This window comes from Mus caroli, unplaced genomic scaffold, assembly GCF_978045245.1.
Source record: "Mus caroli unplaced genomic scaffold, Mus_caroli_1 scaffold_13, whole genome shotgun sequence".
NCBI lineage: Eukaryota > Metazoa > Chordata > Mammalia > Rodentia > Muridae > Mus > Mus caroli.
In genome coordinates, this window is record NW_028227268.1 from 119,683,704 (window position 1) to 119,705,419 (window position 21,716).

At 50.7% G+C, this 21,716-nt stretch overlaps 1 protein-coding gene across 7 annotated transcripts in view; it reads left to right on the forward strand.

Moving 5' to 3' along the window:
- The window catches only part of Osbp2 (oxysterol binding protein 2), a 174,273-nt gene that overhangs the window by 86,625 nt on the left and 65,932 nt on the right, over positions 1 to 21,716 (forward strand). For 2 of the 7 annotated variants that reach the window (XM_029483763.2, XM_029483764.2), the window contains exon 1: positions 16,482 to 16,575. The exons of 4 other annotated variants lie outside the window; for them this stretch is intronic. In XM_029483763.2, coding sequence (XP_029339623.1) covers positions 16,497 to 16,575 — 79 coding nt within the window. In that variant the 5' untranslated portion in view covers positions 16,482 to 16,496. Of the gene's footprint in view, positions 1 to 14,105; positions 14,223 to 16,481; positions 16,576 to 21,716 lie in introns of those variants that run through there. One more of the 7 variants, XM_085829154.1, reaches the window with a different exon arrangement.

Sequence of the window (21,716 nt, forward strand, 5' to 3'; positions counted from 1 at the left end):
TGGGTGGTTTGGAATTCTGGGAAACACTCAGAAGGTACATAAAGGTTAGTGCCCCAAGAGGCTGGGCAGGCTGTTGGCTGGCTGTTGGTTGTCTTTGGTTGTTGGCTGGCTGTTGGTTGTCTTTGGCTGTTGGCTGGCTGTTGGCTAGCTATTGGTTGTCTTTGGTTGCAGTTTGCTAAGTAGCTGTGTGCAAAGAAGAAACAAGAAGAAATTAGATATCCTGATGACAAAGATCAAGCTCGCCCCAAGGAACTCAATGCTCCTAACTGACAGGAAGTAATCTAAGGATAACACCTTCTCCTTTCCATCCCTCTCTATTCTGTTCTCTCTCTTATCTAGTGTTAGTGTGTTAACAAGGGTGGAAGAGAAGGGTGGAGAAGAGTGGAAGAGTGAGGAACCTACAAAGTGCTAAAGAATAGCTACACTACATCTGGCAGTTCTGTATCTCCCTGAACAACACTTCCTTTGCACAAGTGGAGTGGTGTAGTTCAGTGGTTTCATTGCACCCTTATTTACACACACACACACACACACACACACACACACACACACACACACACCACACACACGTAAGCCAGAAGTCAATCTCAGGCATTGGTCCTCTCTTGACCCCCACCTTGTTTACTGAGACCCATGGCTTGTCTCATAGATAGACTGGCTGCAGGGAACTGCCTGCCCCCACCTTCTTGGTGTTGGGGTTATAAGTGCGAACCCCACGCCCAGTTTCGGATGCTCAGAATTGAATTCAGGTCCCTGCCTGGACAGCCAGCACTCTACTACTCAGTTGCCGTCACTGTCCTTAAAAGCTGAAAGACATGGCAGAAACCAGCCAACCTACACTGAGGTACAGAGAGCCTGGTGACCTATCACGTCACTTGTGACTCTTTTCAAGCTCTGGCTGACAGGTCTGTTCCTAGAGGAGCATCGCATCAGTTACAATGTGATGGTGTCACGAAGGCCTTTTCAATTCTACAGAAAATGCATGTGGCTCACCAGTCTCTCTCTCCTTTTGTCCTCAGTGACCACAGCTGTGGCTTTGAGGTTTAACTCAGGTGCAAGCGGCTTTTACGTCTTGCGGGTTTTCTTTGCTATGGCATTTTGTTTGTAGTTACTCAAAGGAATACCTTCTCGGGGCCTTTTAAGCACCCTGGAGAGGGCCAAGTTCTGTGTGCTTTCTGTAAACTGAGAGGATCTTTTTTTCCCTGCCTACCAAGAAGACAGACCTGCTCCAGACTGGCTTCTCTAGGTTGACTTAACAGGGTATGAGCTGGAAGTGAAGAGAGGGTGGGTGGTGGTGGCCAGAAAAGGAATTAGATGGAGCCCTAAAGCACACCTCATTTCCAGTCCACCCAGGCCCTAGGTCTGCTCATTCTAGAAGTTCTCAGCACAACTCAGTGGTGCTGCAGTGCATGTGGATGGGAGCTTGGCAAGCCTCCACCAAAGCAGCCAATCTGAGCTCCTGTGAAACATCCTAGGGGGATTAGATCGGAAAGAGCGGCTCAGAGAGGAAGGAGGAGGGCTGGGAACAGGAGAAAAGGATGGGCTGGGGTGGGGGCTCCGTGTGTTCACTGCCCACCAGCATCACAGTGTCTAGAGAGAAGGTCAAAGGGCCTCCATCCCCTCCACCCCAGCCCCTGCCAGGAGCTGAAGGAGGAAAAGGGCCTGGCACAGCACTTTTCCAGCCTCTGTGGGTGAGAATCAGGGAAGTCCTAGGTATCAAGCTTTTCCAGATCCAGAAAGTAATGGACTGACCAGACAAGTTTAAAATCTTGCTATATGTCTTGGCTTGTTTCTGTTTCAAATCTTTAATCATTTGGAGCCCAGTATAAATATAGACATGTGACTGAATTTTTTAAACATTGGTCTAGTGTGTGTACACACGTGTTTATTCACGCACACACTTGAACACGTGTGCACACACACATGAATGCACACATGTATGTATGTGAGAGTGAGCCTTTCTGGGCCCTCACTGGTCTCTGATGTAAAGATGCAGGCATGCTGAAAAATGCTGATCCTGCCATAAATTAGACAAAGGGACTAACTACAGGGATCCTTTGTCACAAAATCCTCCTGACATCCCATTCCAAATGAGGTGTCTAAAGAGACTCAGAAGCTATGACCATTTGGCTTCCTATCTTCTGGAGGTTTAGACTGTCTGCAGCAGGAAGCCCCTCTTCTTTCTGAGTCTTGACAGCACATTTCTTTGAAAAAGAAAGAGAAGGAAGGTGAGGTAACTTTCAGAGTTAGTGGCCCTGCCTCTTCTTGTCCTTTTATTATTGTTTGTTTACTCACCCTTCATACAATACACCCAGATCACAGTCTCCCCTCCCTCCGTTCCTTCCCATCCCCTGTCCACCCCCAAGCCCCTCTCAGTGTCATCACCTCTCCCTCATCCACCGCTCCTCCATTTCCCTTCAGAAAAGAGCAGAGCTCTCAGTGACATTAACCTAACATAGCATAGCAAGATACTAGACACAGACCCTCATATCAAGGCTGAGTTGAGACGACCCAGGAAGAAAAGGGTCCCAAGAGCAGGCTCCATCTCTTTTTAAGGCACAACACATTACTTTCTTGTGAAAAAGAAGGCACTCCTGCCTGGCACCAAGTTTCTGGTCCAACACATTTCCCTTCGTGAGTGTTCCAGACCGTACTCATTCTCAGCAGCCTCTGCCTGAATGCTTGAGTGGAATCTCTCATGTGCTTAGATGGGATTTAGGAACCTAGACTTTTAAATTGCTGTGTTCTGTTTTCCCTGTTCCAATGAGGGGCAGGGAAGTTAGCCAGAGATAAAAATAAAAATGCTTCTGTATTTTAATTAATGAGAGAAAAAGTTGTGGTGCTGTAAAAAGAATTAGGCAGGAGTGGCCAATTTAGTTCAGAGAGGGAGAGGGTTTCCTCACCGCGCTGGCGGGGCCTCCGTGGCCACCCACTGTGAATTCTCTAGACTGGTTGGGTTTCCTTAGACTCTCGCAACCCCCACATATCCCAGAAGAGAAAAGAAGCTGAGGGTCAAGTGGCTGCTCTGTTTCGGAAGCCAAGTCAGAAGAGCACCTCCATCTCATCCGGGGACTTCTTGCTAAGAACAAGGAACAGCAGGAGAGATTTTTAACAAAAATGAAAACAACATGGAAGTGGCTATGGGTGATGTCACCAAGCTTTAGCAGTCCCATCTGTTGGTTGATTGACACCAAGGATGGGCTGGTGGGTGGGAAGGACTGAAATTGCAGGTCGGATGGAACCCCAACATCCTCTATTCTAACCTCTAGTTCACAAGACAGATCCAGAACGAATGATAGCGGAGAGGTGAGGGCTTGAGCACCAATCTTCTCTGGGCCCCTCCCATGCTGGATCCACGCGAAGGGCCAGACTCCTCCCTGGTCATGATTGGGCCCAGATAGCGCCCTAGGTGCTAGGTCGGGTTCCCGACCACGCTGATGCGCTTTAAGAGGCTGAGCTGCGTTTTCGCCGCTTTCGCGCGTCCCTCCAAGGGAGCTAGCCTTTGTCCAGCCGGGTGCCTGGAGCCCGGCAGCAGGGACCTGGGGCTCAGGTGGGGCGCAGGCCTCCGGGCGAGGCCGCTCGCGTGCGGGAGGGCTGGCCGCTGTCCGCGGTGCTGAAGCGGTGGGAGCGGCGGGGAGGCGGGCCCCCGGCGCAGCGCATCTCGGACCCCAGCGCCGCCCTCCTCACTGGCTCACTGCAGTGGCAGCCGGCACAGCACCGAGAGGCGCTGAGAGCGCGGGGGCGGGGGGAAGGTGGAGACTGCCTGAGCCCCCGCGGCCCCGGGGCCGGATCCACATCCACTCCGGAGAGCCCCTCCCTGGGGTGAGTCGGCGGGCTGACCGGGCTGGGCAGGAGGGCCCCGGGCGGCCGGCCACTTGGGCTGTTTGCTTTTCCCCAGTCCCAGCTGAGAGTATCCTGGAGGGCTGAGCTCAAAGCTCTGCTCCTGCACTAGCCCCAGTCTTGGGTCGAGGGCCCTTTGCCCTCACGGGAGGGACAAAGGATTTAGGCAGAAGTGGGACAGGAGCAGGCAGTTCTTGTGTGCAGCCAGCAGTTCAACAGTGGGAAGGACGCTACCCAGGCTAATGTCCCAAGGGAGATACCTCCTCTCTGTGTGCTGGGGACTGGCTCTGGGAAGCCCAGGCACTGAATTCAGCCTGGAGAGGCCAGCCATCTTTTAGTAGAGGAAGGCAAGCTTCAGCCTTCAGAGGCTGCAAAAGAGAAGTAAATCCCCTTTCCCTGCCACCTCCTTCTCCTCTCCCTTTCCCTGCCACCTCCTTCTCCTCTCCCTAGACACCTGAGGTTCAGTCATCGGCTTCCAGGGTGAGGATCTTGCACCTGAGAGTTAGGCGGTTCACTCTGGCAGATGTGTTCTGCAGTGGATACTGACCAGGCAGTGTGTGTGTGTGTGTGTGTTCCCGGCACGGAGAGGGGGTTTAAAACTCCAGTGGTGGCTGTCACAGGAAAAGCCCTCTCCATCCTGCCTGTGCCTCTGAGTAAGCAGTCTGAGGTCACTCTGGGAAACTACCCAGCTAGAGGAGCCTTAGGGCCTCCTCAGCCCTTAAAACTGCCCCCCTCCTGCCTTGAGCGATCAGCTGAGGGGGGAGATGTGTTTAAACTTGATGGGCCACCTCTGCCTTCGCTCCTACCAGCAGTCGGTCCCCATCTCCATCACCTGGCAAGGTCAGACAGACCTGGTAACTCAAGGAGTTACCAGGTGGGTGGGCTGCTGGGGGTGGGAGGGGGGATTGCCTAGACAAAGGGCTTTTGGTTTGTTGGGGGAGATAATGGAGTAGAGAGTGGGTGGAGGTAAAGGGGGCACACGCTGAAGCCCTGGCGGTCTCTGTTAAATCCCAAACTGTGAGGTGCCTATTCTGACCCAGCCAGTCTAGATGAGCCCTCTGAGTCTTAGTGGGTTTGCCTGGTGGACCCGGGCTGTGTGTTTTGCTCTGTCCAGCCTAGGCTGTGTGTATCAGAGAGGACTCTGGTGGGCATGTGCCCTGGGTCATCCGGTCCTCAGCAGTGCCGGTGAGAGGAAAGGTGGTGAAGATGCATGAGGTGATGTGCAGGTTTGGGGGGTCAGTGTGAACTGCAGTGGTGCTGCAGTGCCGTGGAAATGCATGCCAAGAATGTAGCATTGCTCGATTAAGCAGACTGCTGGGTACCCAGGTACCATCTGCCTGTCACTGATGCTTTATAGAGAGAAGGTCATGAGGGAGGAGGGACAATATGTGTTCTCCACACAAGTTTTTCTTATCACTTCTTTCTGCTTCAGTTTTCTTTTCCCATGAGCTCGTGTTTTGGCTGAATGAACGAACCCTTTAGAGAATGACTCCTTGGAAGGATGGCTGACTCAGGACTATACTCTGATGTCCTTCCTTGTTGGCATGTTTCATAAAATAAGAAATTCAGAGATATACTGGCAGGCCAGCTAAGCAGAGGGCGTTGTTTTTAGGAAAACAGTGTGCTTGAGTTTTGCCAGTCATTTGTTCCGAAATTTTTACCTTCATAGTGAAAAAGTTTTCCATAGTTAGATCAAGTTGAGGGGTGTGTGTATATTTTTAGCATACTGCATATCTGTAGTGTAATCAGGCTACCTATTTTTACCCGTACTCTGAACAACTTAAAACCTCCTTAATAATTAAAGCAGGCTCATATCTCCTCTGTAACTGAAGGAGGTACCACTTGAGGGTTGCTAAATCCTATAGCTGATACTTAGTGATACCTAATCCTAGACCCAGTTCACATTTTTGTTTTGTAAATAGTTTCGTTGTTGTAGTTATATTGAGGGCAAGTCGCACAGTTGAAGTGTCTGAGGAGCAGGAGCTGAGTCTTCCTGATAGATTCCTCAAGGCAAAAGATAGAGGTGTAATGAATGCCTAGCAATCAAACCAGCATTATTTTGGTGAAAGCAGTTGAGCCTAGGTTGCCTTGCTGTGCCTCCGTGGCACGGCTTATAAAGTGGAGAACACAACGCTGACCTAGAGTGTAACGTCACAGTGCCAGCTTGGCACACAGGTGTTCAGGAGTACTCTTCATGTCTCTTCCCATGGTTTGTCTCCAATTTGTGAGGGCCTTGTGGGATAGCCTGGTCCAAACTTGGAGGAGACATTTCCCTAGGTAGGGAGTGCCTTTGAGTCAGATGTCATCCAGGAATGTTGGCTAGCCAGGCTTGGAGCCTGGATAAAAAGGTAGAGACTACTCCAGGAGGATCAGAGATGTAACACTGAAGGCCAAAAGCAACCTCTATCCAAAGAAACAACTCCCAGGAAGGGCTTCGGACTGCAGCTGGGTCTGCAGCTGGGACTGCAGCTGGGCCTCCTGACCTCATCTCACTGCATCTTCTCCAGCAGTGCCTCTCTTCCCATCTTCCTGATGGCCTGCCTATCCTCGTGGCACTGGGCACCAGGTGTTCTGAAAGCAACTCAGCTGTAAGCTAGCTGGGGGTAGAGAACCATTGCCATCTTAACTATGTCAAGATGTTGGTTGCAGGTATCTAAGGCCCAACTCTCACACGCACCTCTCCAACATGATGAGAGGATCTCACACAAACTCAGGGTCCCAAAGGAGGAAAGGCATGCCACAGTCACACCCTATATCCAGGTATAGAATCCCGTTCTCTCCTCACACTGTGGTGACAAGAGCCCAAGGTGGGCGAAGGCAGAACTAATCACAGTTGTGGGTGCCAGTGTTCAGCATGCTGTCTCCTGCCAAGGATCTTTTCCCCACTCCTTTGAGTCCCTGACCCCCACCCCCACCCCCACTGTGCTGTTCCACAGCACTTCTGTTGTAGCCAGCCTGGGTGATGCTGGTGGCTCTGTGGTAGAAGCTGCCGTAAGACCTGGCACCTGTGTAGAGTCTCTTGCATACATGTCACGGGCCAGACAGCCCCTCTACTGCCTGGGAAGCCCATTTGCAGTGGACATTGAATTTGATTTCAGGGGTGATGAGGTCACCTAAAGGTCATCCAGTTGAGTTCCTACCTCCTTTTATCTAATCCTACCTGCTGCTAGAGCCTGGGGCACTGGGTATTCACATAAGAAGACGTGGTAGACGAATGAATTGTTTACTGAGTGGACCTTGTGTCGCTCCTTTGCGTAAGCAGCCTGCCTGCCTCGGGACCTCTTATGCATACCCAGGAGCCTGTGTTCTTAATTGATTGTTCTAGTCCCTGGGCTACATTTTCAGGTACCAGGCCTCATCTTCTGTGTCTCCAGTCATGATTACCCCTCCCCTTCAACCCTTCCCCCACGAGCCTCATTCCTTCCTCCTCTTTCCACCTGCAGCCAGGCCTTGTCCCTTTTCCTGTCACATTTTCTTTGGGTTACACTCATTCCCTCGGGCTATGCAGTCTCAGCCCTGATTAAGTTCCCTATCGAGGTTGACATTTTTGCATCTGGCCACCTTCCCGCCTGGGATTCCTCAGAGCTGTGCCTTGTGTGTTTCAGGGACAAATTCTGCTCTTGCCACTGCTTTCCTGAAGAGCCTTCCCCTGCTAGCTCCTGGCTCTGGGAAGGCCTTTCTGCAAATCAACTTTGGAGCCCACACTGTACTCTCTATGCCTAGGCAGGGTTTAAGTGCGGCCAATCCTGCCTGCACTCCTCCAGATCCAACCAGCTGTCTTCAGCACACTTTCCTCCCTGCTCTGACCTCATCACTCTTGCTTGGCTGGCTAGTCACAAGAACAAGAGTCTCACCCTGTGTATCAAGTGCAACATTAGGCACCAGTCCTATGGTCTGCATTATGTCCTAATGCCCTGTACTTGTTGTTAGTGTGACCTTATTTGGGAAAAATAGGTCTCTGCAGATGTAATCTTTATGGCAAAGTCATTCAGGTTCCTATTGCAGCTTGACAGAAACACACACATGTGTGCATATGCACACATACACAGGCACAGACTACACGTGCACACACATGAAAACATTGTATAGGGACACACATAGGCACTTACACACATTGTACATGCATGGACACATACATTCACATGCATATGCAAGGAACACTATACAAGAACACACATGAATATGCATCCAGCACATATGCACACACAGGAGGGCAGTCTACAAAGGCACACTCAGGCACATACACACACATATACACAGGCATACACATGCAAACATGGGCATGTACAGTACACACACATACACAAGGACACTATATAAAGACATAGAATGGGAAAAGCAAGCCAGGGATAGAATGATGTCACAAGCCAAGGAATTCCTGAGGCCAGCAGATACGGGAAGAAGAAAGGAGTCTACATCTAGAGCATTTGAGGGGAGCACAGCCCTACTGACACCTCGATTTGGGATCTCTTGCATTCACAGCTATGGGAGAATGAATTTATGTTGTGTCCACTCTCAGGTTTTGGCAGCTCTGGGACAACTCAAGTGAGAGCCAACTTTCCCTCAAGATACTGACCATTTGCAGGGACTCAGAGCCTCCTGTGCCAGTGTATGTTGAGCGCTTTCCTCTATGGCGTCTTTCAGCTTTCCTGCTACTGCTGAAGCCCCTGGAGATAGGGGGAGGTCCACACCCAGTGCTCAAAGCTGGGCAGGACTCAGACAAAAAGAGAAGGGTAGGTCACCTCTGGCCAGGTGAGCAGAGGCAGTGGGGAGCACAGAGATCCACAAGGCATAGCTCCTATAGGCTGAATTATACAAAGGGGTTTGAACTTAACCTTGTTACCATTGGCACCAGGAGCAGTGACAGGGAAGCCTTGGGGAGAAATGGTATTGCCCCTGTGATAACTCAGAAGCTGGACATGAAGGGGAACATGCAAGCTGAGGCCCTGGAAGGGAGCAGGAGGATGCAGCTTATCCAGATGGATTGGGTGATGACTTTGAAGGACTCCAGGATTTTTTGCATTTAGGTATTGAGAGAGAAAGGAGAGCTATTGACCCTCAGGTATGCAGCTGGTGCCTGGGGACAGAACTGTCCGTGAGGGAAAGGTAGTATCTTAGTTACTGTTCTATCGCTGTGAAGAGACACCATCCATGATCATGGGAGCGTTTAACTGGGGGCTTGCTCACAGTTTCAGAGGGTGAGTCCATGATTCCATGGTGGGAAGCATGGCGACAGGCAGAGGGGCATGGCACTAGAGTAGTAGCTAAGAGCTCACATCCTAAACCATAGAAGGTAGAAGGCAGAGAGAGAGAGACTGGGCCTGGTGTGGTCTTTTGAGATCTAGAGCCCACCCGAGTAACACACCTCCTCCAGCAAAGCCACACCTCCTAATCCTTCCCAAACAGTTCCACCAACTCAAGGGCTGAGCCTACAGGGGCGATTCTCATTCAAACCACACCTCAGAGGCCATGAGGAAAAGGAGGAGAGGTGCTGGGCTCTGCTAGGGCAGAGGAGCAGAAGCTGTGCAGGCAGAACTAGAGTTTGGAGGGAGACAGCACTTCCTCTACTGATGGGACAGTAAGATAGAAAGGGGTCTGTGCCATGGACATAGAAATTGCCCCACAGGGTGGAAAGACTATGGACAGTTGACACTGTCTGGTACTGGGGGACAAGGAGGCTGGAGGACAGTGAGTGACAAATGCATCTGGAAGGTAGGACTTCACAAGCACATGTTTGATGTGCTATGAAGGACCTGTGGAGGGTTTCCAGCAAGGCCATCGCACTCAGTGACTGTGCGAGGACGTACCTGTCATGTTTTGCCTTTCCCGATGTCTCCTCTCTTCACCTCTATCAGACCCTCTTGCTGGCTCTGTCACTGTCCTGTCACTTCTCTGACCATATGGCTCAGAGTAGGCCTAGGAGATGAGTGCAGGCGAATGCTCAGATACCCTCATGGGTACCCTTTTCTCATGCCCGGGCCACACTCCCATGCTCACTGGTGTGGCCATGAGCTGCTGCCAGCAGTCTGGAACCTGAGGGTGGGTTGAGGCCTCCAGCCTGGCTGGATGACAGGTACCTGAGCCCTGGTCCCTCCACATCTGGTTGCAGTTGTGTCCCTTCTTTGCAGGGCCCGTCGCCATGGGCGGCTCTGCTCCTCCGATTCTTGGGGATTGTGCCACGCATGCGCCAAATGATCCAGACCCTCTCTGATTGCTGCCTACCAGGTTGGTCTGTGTGCACTGGTGTGGTGGCTTTTCTGATGTGACCCCAGGCCCTGTTCTCAGCCACAGGTTTCAGCATGAACAGGCATTCATGTGGTCTGTTTGTCCCCGTCTCTGTGAGAATTACGTATACTTAGGAAACATAACACTGTGAAATATTTACATGGATTCTAAGATATATGGTGCAAAATTTAGTCATCTCTCATCACCTCTCTCCATCTCACTCTCTTCCCAAGACTGCTGCACAATTTGTTACAGTGGAACATCTGCAAAATGTTCCCAAAGTGAAGGAGAGGTGCCTCTCCCCCACGCCTCCGTTACACCTGTGAGTTTACATTAAACCACTCCTTGCATTTTCTCTGGCCCTAGTGTATTTTGAAGATCCTCGTGTGCCAATTCAACGAGATATACGTCGTCTTAAAGCAATGGTGTAGAACTCTACGGGGTATGGTAACGTGGCTAACTCCCCTCCTGATGGGTGATTAAGACTCTTTACACTCTGGTGCTGTTCCAGAGACTGCTGTGGTGCGTGTGACTTAGCTCCCGAGGGGTGACATTGCTGGGTGACGTGGGTGCTCATGACGAACATCAGTGGGCTCTACCAGATTGCTGGCCAAGCAGAACACAAAGAACCTGGGGAAGTGTGTCAGCTGCTTCCTGAGCAAACAAGGGCCTGCGTTTAGACCCTCAGCACTCACACAAAGGCTGGGCATGTCTCTTATCCAGCTGTTGGGAGTAGGGAGGAGACAGGCAGACCCTCACATGACTGCTACTGGCCAGCTTAGCTGATGGGTGAGCTCCAAGTTCAACAAGAGACTTTGCCTTAAAAAGACAATGGAGGACTGGCAAAATGGCTTAGCAGGTTTGGGTCTCCACCTCTGAGACTGATGGCCTGAGTTCAATCCTTAGGACCCACAAGTTGGAAGGGGAGTACTGACTGCTGCAGAGTATCCTTTGTCCTCCACAGAAGCACTGTGGTACGAGCATGCACGCGCACACTCACACACACAGAAGTGCGCACCCACACATGCGCGCGCGCGCGCACACACACACACATGCACACACACACGCACACGCACATGCACACACCTGTCATCCAACAGTGTGAGCTGTCAGCTCCTTTGGTGTCCTCCTTACTCTGTTACCAAGTAAACATCGAACAAAAAGGCACTTCCTCCGTGTGTTTTGCATTTCTCCTGTTGCCTTTGAGACTGGGTAGGTCTTGATCTGTTTGTTGGCCAATCATGAACATTCTGAAGCTTGCTAATCATCTGTTGCCATGGTACCTGTTGGATAGTTGGAATTTATGCTGCCATGGAGTCACTCATTCTAGTTGGTATGTCTTCTGTTGTATATTTTTCTGGTATTTTCTCCATGTTTGGTTAGTTTTTGTTTTGTTATACTTAGACAAGGTCTTACTATGTAGACCAGGCTGCCCTCAAACTTGTGATTGTGGCATAAGAAATGTCTGAATGCTTATGTCAGAGGATGTATCAATCAGGGGTTGGAGGTCTGAGCCCAGCATCCTGGACATTCCCTGGAAGACCAAGGTTTGAAGCTCTCTTTCCCTACATCCACTTCTCCAGCTGCACAGTTGTGCTGTCTACACTATGCTTCCTCATGCCAGACATCTTGGGCATCCTCGGCATTGAGCTGGACCCTTTAGTCCAGCAAGGCTTGGGGAGGTGGTTGTGAGTGCCTGGCGTCTGGCCTGGGTTGGATCATGTTCCCCGAGGTAGCTCCCACCTAGGCTGGTGCTGACAGCTCCAGGGCTTTGCATAAGGAGCTGTATTAGTCAGCTCAGACTCTCAGAACAGCACCATGGCCTGAACAGTTAAAGCAACAGAAACTTACTCTCTCATGTCTGGACACTAGAGGCCCAAGGTCAGAGTGTCAGCAGGTTTGACTCCTTCTGAGGCCACTTCCCCTTGGCTTGCTTTCTCCCTGTTGAATAGACTCTGGATGTCCATATCCTGATCTGCCTTTCTTAGAAGGTCTGGTATCAGAGGAGGTTCGCCCTGCTCCATGGCTTTATTCTGTTAGAAGCATCCTTTAAAGGCTTTTTAGCTCCAGGTATAGTCCTGTTCTTAGGACTTCTGGTTGGAGTTCAAATTAGGATGCGGGGCCTTTCCGTTTAGCCTCTAACAAGGTGAGCTAGTGAGAGCGAGCACCATTTCTGGCTGAGGATCTGGCAAGCAAGAGTCTGAGCCTAAGTCACCCAGCAGGTGGGTTACAAATCTGAGTCCAGCCCCAACCTCTGGGAGACCTGTCATCCTAAGGTGGGGACCCACAGTCCTCACTCCCTGTTCTCTGGTACTATCCCTTGTCCTTCTACCCATGGTTTAATAAAATAACTCACTGTCCCTGAACAAGGCACCTAATCTTCAAAGACTCTTTCTTCCCAGTTTCCCCCCTCTTGGGAAAGGATTTCAAATACTGTGGTCAATTGAGTGAATGTGATTTTGTCACTGTGGGAAATACCATGCTAAAAGGCAAAAAGTATTTAGAGTATAAAAAAATAGCCAATGATCTTATATCCTCACACTGCCTTTGAATTTTATGTATTTTTTCCTCCCCCTTCACTTATTCCCCATCTTAGGCATCTAATTAAACAAGCGACTCCACGGCCAGTCCTTTACCCTGCCGTTATAGCTAACAGTTCCCACTCTTTATAATCATGCTCATGGCCCTGTAACAGTCCATAGAACCGGTGTCCTCTCAGTGTCTGGGCCATTCTTCAGGGGTTGAGCATTTGACTTTTCCATCTGTGTCATCACTGACAGTGAGGCAGTGAGCATCTCTGTACAGAAAGCCTTCTGAGTCTCTCTGTTCATTTCCTGAGGGAAAACTCCCAGGACTTGGACTGCTGAGTTTAGGGCAACAGTAGCAACACAGCTTCCAATGAGCTATCCCTAGATGAGATGAGGCAACAATGTCTCACACTCCAGAGCAGGAACACATCAGCTTCCCAGGACTCTCAGCCATGACAGGATTAGGTTGTAAATGACTAAATACATTTGTGACAATTTTAATATATTTAAATGAGCTCATCAAAGCTGTTAATTTGTGTTGATTTAATGACCACTTCAGGGGAATAGTCTGTGATAACTGTAATATTTTCAGTTGTATTTGTTGTCACCTTAAGTAAAAAACAAGTCATGATTGAAGTCTAAACAAGTGGACAGTGAAAGGACTATCTAGGGTCCAACAAGAACAAGACTCTGGTTAATAACCAACAGGAGCTGTTGAATGGCGGCTATAAAGAGCCAGTGAGGAACGGGCTGGTGGCACCAATCCCAACTGTGCTTCCTGGTACTCAAGAGAGCTGTCTTCCAGGGCTGACAGCCCCTTGCTGCCCACCAGGCTCAGCCCCCAGAGGACCATCTCTTTTGGTCCCCCAACAGAACAACACATGTGGGGCAGAATTGGCCCAGGCCCTGTCCTTTTTATGAAACAGATGTGAATGGCGCATTCTTTCCCATAATGATTTTGTAACTTTAGCGTAATCAATGACAAAGTTTTCCCCTTCAGCCATTATGTTAATTGCCTAGCAACCCAGTCTCACAAATTGCTTTTGAATGAATTCTTTTTACTTATTTATTAATGACAATGGTAGTCAGCTCCTATGTATGGTTATTCTTAGAACACTGCTTCTTTAAAGCTTCATTCTTAAGATAGCTGCACAGGGCCTGTGGCCATTACCTCTGGGCTAACCCCTCCTCTGTTCCTGTACAGAGGACAAAGGGAGCAGTGGGGCGGGGTGCGTATCAGAAGCACAAACTTGAAGGCAGCACCGTGGAGAGCTGGAGATGGCAGAAGGGGTTTGGTTTGATGGGCTCAGACAGGTGGGGTTCATGGTAGATGACTAAGCCACTTGGAACAACCAATTAATTGATCTCATCTCTGAGTCACCCCTGTGCCCATTCAATCTGTGAATACTTGTTAGGTCACACCAGAAGCTGGGAACAATGAGGGAAGGCCACACACTCTGTCCGCAGGGAGTTCAGTCTGGGCAGGAAACTGGCAGGGAATAAAGTTCCAATAGGGCACACAGGATGGAGGAGAAGAGAGAAGCCTGGATCCCAGGAAACTGGCCCCTGCGCCTGCTGCTCTACCAAGCCTGCTTCTGTGTGCCTTCCACTCCATCACAGACATGTTGTGTGAGTTGCCTTGCTTCCAGCATTTTGGTCTTTAATGTAAGTTTTAACCCATGCAGCCATTGCCTAGGTGAGTCTACATGGCTCTTTGGCATTCATGAAGCTAATAACACAGACAGCCCTCTGCAGCTGGGCTCTTAGGTTGAATCTGTCTTTACTGCCAGTGGTGACAGGCACACAGTGTCTTGCTTTTTTCTCTCCTGCTGAAGCATCGCATCCTCACACTGGGCTGCAGGGTGGAGACATGCCTGTGGCTCTCACTGTACCTACCGCCTGCCACATTGCACCTTAGAGCCCTCACGTTAGTTTCTTTTTTCCTCTTGCCTCTGGCACTGGGATGGACATTGGATAATTGTGCACATGTGCGAACACTCACACACATATGTACAGGTGCACACACTTGTTTGTGCACATGAATTTTAGTGTGTGTGTGTGTGTGTGTGTGTGTGTGTGTGTGCGCATTAGCCTGAGAAAAGAGGAGCCTGGTGTAATCAGAGCCTGGTTAGCAGTGTCCCAGTGGTGAGTGAAGGTGATGCTGGGCCCTTTGACCTTGCTGCTTGGTCACCTGTGACCCTTCAGCTAACCCTCCTAGGCCAGACTCTAACCATTCTGCACGAGCACAATGTGATAATGTTTTGATGTGGCTTACAGTACAAAATAAAAATACGTAGAAAGATGAACATACAAATGTGTATGTTCAAAGGAGTGTGCAGATGTATGCATGCCCATGTGTTCATGTGTGCACACACGTGTGTGTACATATATGCGCTTACGTGTTTGTGTGCATGTGCTCTCCCTAGACTTCGAGATTATTTTCTCCTGCATTATTATGATGATGATTTTATTTACTACTTCACTTCCTTTCTAGATGTGTTTTCTTTGCTGACTCCTCGAGTAATCCAGAGTGGCTGAGCATGTCCTCATACTCCCACAGACAGGCAGGACTGGGTTCTCTTGCCCTGCCCTTCCTGCTCAGGACAGAGGTACAGCTTTTAGTCAGATTCTTTCAACTTCCACGATACTGAGCATGTGGCTAAATATCCTGCCCTGGACTGACTCCTGCACACACAAATTCTATTTAAAAAACAAAACAAAACAAAACAGAAACCAAAAAATGCTGCCCATAAACTGAATAAATAAACCCCCATAAGCTGGGGCTCACTGTAGTCCTGCTACTCGGGGCTTTTGACAGGTGTTCCAGGCCTCTCAAAAGTAGGAAGATTAGGGGCCCGGTAATATGGCTCCATCTAGAAATTGCTGCCATGTGGGTTCATCTTGACTCTGGCGTTGAGCAGCATCTTTTGGGTAGTAGTGTACTTAGTGTGGACTGCGGGCAGCCAGAGTGGAAACTGGAAGATTTTCTGGGTCGCTTTCTAAGAGTCCGTGATCCTGGAGTGGGGTGATGGAGAATTGTGGAGATGTGTTTTCCGGGCACTGCCCTCAGGATGTGCTGGCCCAGTGGTCTTAAAGGCTGATCAGTCAAGAATGTCTCTGAGGTTTCTTAGCTGAGCAACTGGGCCCAGTTAGCTGATGGGAGAGCGGTGGAGGAAGGGTTGGAAGAAAGCTCTAGGGGACCACAAGAAACTCACATTTGGACACTGGGTTTGTGATGCCCGCCAGACTTCCACAGGACGCTTGTATTCATAAAAGGCTGGACAGAGACAGATGTCCCCAGATGCCTGCGGTCCTGTAGCAGAAGTGCCTAAAGGAGCTTAAGTCCCTGGGGCCCCCGCCTGTTGCCTTCCTCCTAGAAAGTGGCCAGGTAGCTGCAAGTGGCCGGACACAGATGCATCAGCTGCCAAGGCGCGGTTAGGTGACCGGTCTCAGGGGAGACCTCAAATTCCTGGAATCACCCACAGTCAGTCTCCGGGCCACCCTATTTCCTACGGGCCACGGCTTTTCAAGGACACCCTTCCTTTGAAGCAGCAGCACGGAGCCTGCTGCTGCAGGGGGCGGCACCTTCGCTCGGATTTTCGCGAGCAGACGTGACGTGGCCGCGTGAAGCCCGCCCCAACCCCCGCGCCCCGGTGCTCGCGGGGTCGCACGGCTGCGGCGGCGCAGGCTCCGGGGGAGGAGGCGGGGAGGCGGCTCGGCTCGCGCGGCGCTGACGGGGTTAAGGGACCTAGCTCAGGGCGGCCCGGTGCTCTGTGCGACGCGACGCCGGGACCCGCGAGCGCTCGCCGCCACCGCCGCCTCCGCCCTGCGGTCCTCCCAGCTGCGCGCCCCGGACCCGGCGCCATGTAACGCCCAGCCGCTCGGAGGCCGCGGGCCGCGGGGATGAAGGGACGCGGCTGCTGGGAGACAGCCTCCGTGCGCTCCTTCTGCAGCTCTGGCTGCCTGAATAAATTTAAGAAGGGTTAGTGCCACCGGCTTTGCGAGACCGGGCTCCCCTCGCACGTACGCACGCACGCCCCGCGCCGGGCTTTGCCGCAGGACCGGTCCACGCGAGCCTCTGATGTCACTTGCTCGTGGCGTGGGGATCGCGGGGAGCCTCGGGGAACCCCTTTTCCCCGCACCCTGCTGGAGTACGCTGCGCAGTGGCTTTGCGCATGGCGAGTTTTGGAAAGGGGGCTGCGACTAGAGATGAGCGGGGGTCTATTCTCTGGGGATGAAAAAGAAAAAGAAATTCAATCCAGCTGTTCATGGACAGGAGAGGGGGTCTGGGAGGGGCGGTCGTGTTTGCCCGCCCCCAACACTTACCCCATTTCTTTCCCAGTCGGCCTGGAGTCTTTACTACCTCAGGGCCTTTAGGCTCCCTGAGTGCTAGCAGAACTGCAGCGCCATCCTTGTGGGCCTTGTCCTAGTTCACCCTCTCCGGAGCGTCCACTTAGGTCTGAGCAAGGGCCAGCCCTGAGAATGTCCCTGTCCTATGGTGATCCTAACTGCCCCGGTGTCCTGGCGGAAGCCTGCTGGCGATCTGACTTCACATTGAGAGGAAACTGCTGCTTTGCAGTCTAGCAGCCCCCTAGTCTCTCTCGCCTGCCATTTTTGATGCTTGAAACCATTTTTGGAGACTGCTGTGAGTGAACTTGCTCTCTACCTTGATGAGAGTTTCTGGTCTAGTGCCACTCACTTGGGAAAATCAGGATTCTTTAACCCTGTTGACCTAACAGACAGAGGCAGTTAACTTCACTCTATATGCCTTGATTAGAAACAGCTCTTTTTATTCTACAAATGCCCCTTGGCCTGGCCTGTAGTAAACCTTAATTAATTTTGCTCCTTGCCTGGCAATGTCAATGCCTTCTGGCTAGCTGTCTGGCTAGCTCCGGTATTCCCCGGAGTTGCAGGACACCAAGCCTCAGCCTGCAGAGTGTGGTCAACTTGTAACATTCTGAACACAGGTGTAGGGTTTTAGAGTTTTAGAGTTTTCAGTTGCAAACACTCAGTATTTCATCCTGAGCTGCTACGATGGTCTGGTCTTGTGAATGCCGTTTTCTGCTCTTAAGGGTTGTTTTTAATCTCCAGTTTTTACTTCGGATATATACTTTGTGCATATGTAAAGTTAAATGATGATTCTGTTATCGATTTGGGTTTATTCAGCGGATGAGTCTTGAAGTGGTCAGTAAGAAAAAGCATCAGTTGTTTCTGTGCCCATAGAACAGTTTTGATTGCTATTACATGAAGATTCAAAGCAAACAGTATGGGGTGAAGTGCCAGCCTGTTCTCTGCTTGGTTGTGATAGAAGGCCACAAATGTATGTGGAAACGAAGGTGTGATCAGGGCAGTGTCTAAGTGGCCTTGGGGCCTGCTTCCCTCTTTATTTCATGTCAAGGTCATACTGGGGGTGTATGTGATGCTTGTAGTGTTTAGAATAAGACCTGGAACAGAGCTTAGAGTGTCACCAGGAGACCCTGTGGCCAATGTCAAGAGCAGGCAGATTTCAGGGTCCAGTCTGGAATCCCTTGGGACCAGCAGAGGTGTGTCCCTGAAGTGCTCTCTGTATGGGAAGGTGAGCTTAGGAAGTCCCAAGTAGAACTTTAGAGACAAGCTGTCACCATTCAGTTTTTAACATTGACTGTGCCTGCTAAAGGGAGAGAGAAATCGGGGAGACTCGGGCTGATAGAGGTCTGGTTAGCATCAGCTACGGGAGGTTGGTGTTTTCCTGGTGCATGGGAAGAACTCCAGCCCCATTCACTCCACAGATGCGGGTCTCCTTGGCTTAGACACCATGAAATGTCCTTAAACACGTTTCTCCTTCTAGATGGGTCCTAGTGAAATAGTGTCGCATACCGCAGCCCATCTTACCAAAGAAGAGGGGGCTAGGTTTGCTGCCTGCTCTGGAGGGCAGTGGCTGTGATCTGGCCTAGGACAGGCTCAGCAACAGAACTTTGTGGCCTGGGGAATCAATTCCCCTGGGCAGCTCCTCTGGAAGTCCCATTTCGTCATTGGGCCAGAAGGAGACCTGGGTTCTTAGGTTCCTGTCTTGACTCTGCTGCTAGGTCCCATGCCCGAGTCATTCCCTATCTCTAAGCTGTCTGCAGCAGCCAACTCCTGACTTCATTAAGAGTGCCATGAAAGAGCTCCAGAAGGGTAGCCTCCAACACAGCTCAGCCCTAAGCTCTGGAGGAGCAGCACTATGGAGTCTGTGGCAGGAAGCCATTGCCTGACTTCCACCTGGCTTCCTCTCCCTTCAGTCCTGGCTTCCCTCTGTTCAAAGGCTGGAGCATTAAACCTACCTTTCCAGGGCCAGGGAGATGGCTCAGCAGGTGAAAATTCTTGTCGCCAAGACTGCCAGCCTGAGTTTAGTCCCTGGAACCCATGGTAGGAGGAGAGAACCAGTTCCCATGAATTGTCCTCTGATGGCCACACACACACACACACACACTCACTCACACACACACACACACACATGCACACACACTCACATGCACACACTCACTCACACACACACACACACTCACTCACACACACACACACTCACACATGCACACACACTCACATGCACACACTCACACACTCACACACACACACACAGTGACACATGTGCATACACACAAGTGTTTACTTGCTTCTTAATTTCTTTACCTAGCAGTGAGGCTGAGATGAGATATTGCGTATTTTGTGTGATCTATCTCTGTGCTTACAGAGCCTCGGGGGCCACAAAGGGTAAAGGGCCATGCAGAGACTCAGGGAAGCTGCACTCAACCTTGGTGTTACCCAGTGAGGTACACCGCTGTACCTGCACACCATACAGCATGTCAGTCACAGGAAACTAGGAGGCTTGCAAAAGAGAGTTCATTGGAAATGCAGCCATAGGAGGGGTGGGAGAGAGAGAGAACAAACCCACATCTGTTTTCTGAGGACAGGGTTCAGACACAAGCGTGAGCTGAGGGGTGCATGTTCATGCAATGATCATGGAGTTAGAGGAGGCAGAGCAGACACAAGGAGCGGGCAGTGGGGAGATGTGAACTCAGGCCTGTTCAGATGCTTGTTAGAACAACACAGCATCGTCAGTGCCCTAGTTCATGTTTGAGGGTGGTGTGATTGAGTTACGCAAACAAATGGGAAGAAAAAAATATCTCGGTGTTTTAAGTAAATTTACAATTTTGTGTTGAGCCATATTCACAGATATCCTGGGCAAAGTTGGTCTGTGGCTGCAGGCTTGACATACCTGATGGAGAGAGTAGGTGTCCCCAGGTTTAGCAGCACAGCTTTCTGCCTATGTGGTGCGTGCATGCATATGTGTGTGTGTGTGTGTGTGTGTGTGTGTGTGTGTGTGTGAGTGTGTGTCTGTATATGAGTGTGTGAGTGTGTGTATGTGAGTATGTGTGTGTATATGTGAGTTTGTATTTGTCTCTGTGTGTGTATTAAGCGTATACATTGTTTTTGGGAATACAGACCTGGAAGGGTATACAGGGAAGACCAGAGCCCAGCATGCTGTGTTCCCAGGGGTCAGGCCAGGCACCTTTGAGCAGGCTGTACTCGTGCTGTGAAGATGGTGCTTCTCATTTGCTCTCCTGTGAACTATCTCCTGTCTTCTGGGCCCGGCTCATATTGGCTGCCCTTGTACAGTATAGAGAACCAAACTGACGAAGGAAGGGCAGAAGGCTGTGTGTCCAACACAGGGAAAGTCTGGGATGATGGTAGCTGGCACAGGCCGTGAGGGTGAATGTCTTTTTTGCACAGGCTTCCAGCAAACTTGGTGATGAGACTCCCTGGAGATGTGTGGTCATAATGTGAGTCCTGGGTACTTGATCATAATGTAAGTCCTGGGTACTTGGCCATAATGTGACTGTCAGGTACTTGGTCACAGTGTGGGTACTTGGTTATAATATGAGTGTTGGGTACTTGGTCATAATGTTAGTGCTGGGTACCCTTGTGCTCTGAAAGCCTGTCAGGTTTTATTGTTTTTGAGATGGGTCTTCGCTGTGTGGCCCAGGCTGGCCTCAAACTCACAGTTGTCCTGCATCTGCCTCCCAGAATTGCAGATGTGTACCACTGTGCCCTGCCTGGTGTTTGGTGTTTTTGTTGTTTTATAACTACATCCCTCCCCTACCTCCATTATCTTTGAGAGCTACATCAGGAACCATTCTCAGAGGAGCCCCTCAGAGCACCAGCGCAAGCTGATGTAGGTAGGGTACAGGGCCCTTCAGAAAGTCTCAAGTTGGGTCTGGTTGGGAACAGCCTTTCAACGGGCTTGCTCTGACATTCATTGTGGGTCACATGAGCTGAGTTCCTGTGAGGTCACAGGTCTGAAGCAGGGGGCTGGCTCTGTTCTAGATGCTCATGTTCTTACCCTGGGTCTCTCTGGGTTCACAGGAACTGGCCTAGCTCAGGAGCTGAGCCTCCAAGGAAGCTATTGTCCTATCCTCTCATTTATTTATTTAGTTGTTTTAGTGCTACTGGGGCAAGTGGCTTTACTAGAGGATGGAAGGGAGGGAAGGAGAAAGAGAGAGCAATTGATAAAGTGAAAAATCACAGAGGACTTCCTGGTGGAAGTAACCTCTCCTGTTATAGGATGCGTACAATGGCACAGATGGGAATAAGGACAGGATAGGGGTCAGGAGGTCAAAGGTCTCAGAGCCTTGTGACAGGCTAGAAGTGGGAGGGAGTGGGTCAGAAAGGACAGGCAGGCAGACTGAGGGTATGACACCAGGCCTTGTGAGGTGACAGCTATTAGTGTCTGGGCATGAAGGCATGGTAAGGAGGGTACAGCCCTGGCATCTCTGGAGATGACCAATGGCTCATGGAAAGGAGACTTCGCTTCAGGGCTGTCCATATTAAAGGTTTTCCCTGTACCCAGTGGTTACTACTGCTCAGTGTAGCCCCATGAAGGGGGACCTATGCAGTCATCTGTGTGGAAGCCTCTGACTGCTCATTAACACTTGGTACCTGCTCATGTGCGGACACTGGTGGATTTTAAGCTCCTGTGTGATTTTTACATGCCACTCAGGAGCAGTGCCTCACTGCCCTTGTTTGCACAGGGGACAAAGATGGTTTGGAGGCAGAAGTCTGACTGGGTAACCTGGGCCACCCCTGGTCCCCATACGGAAGGAA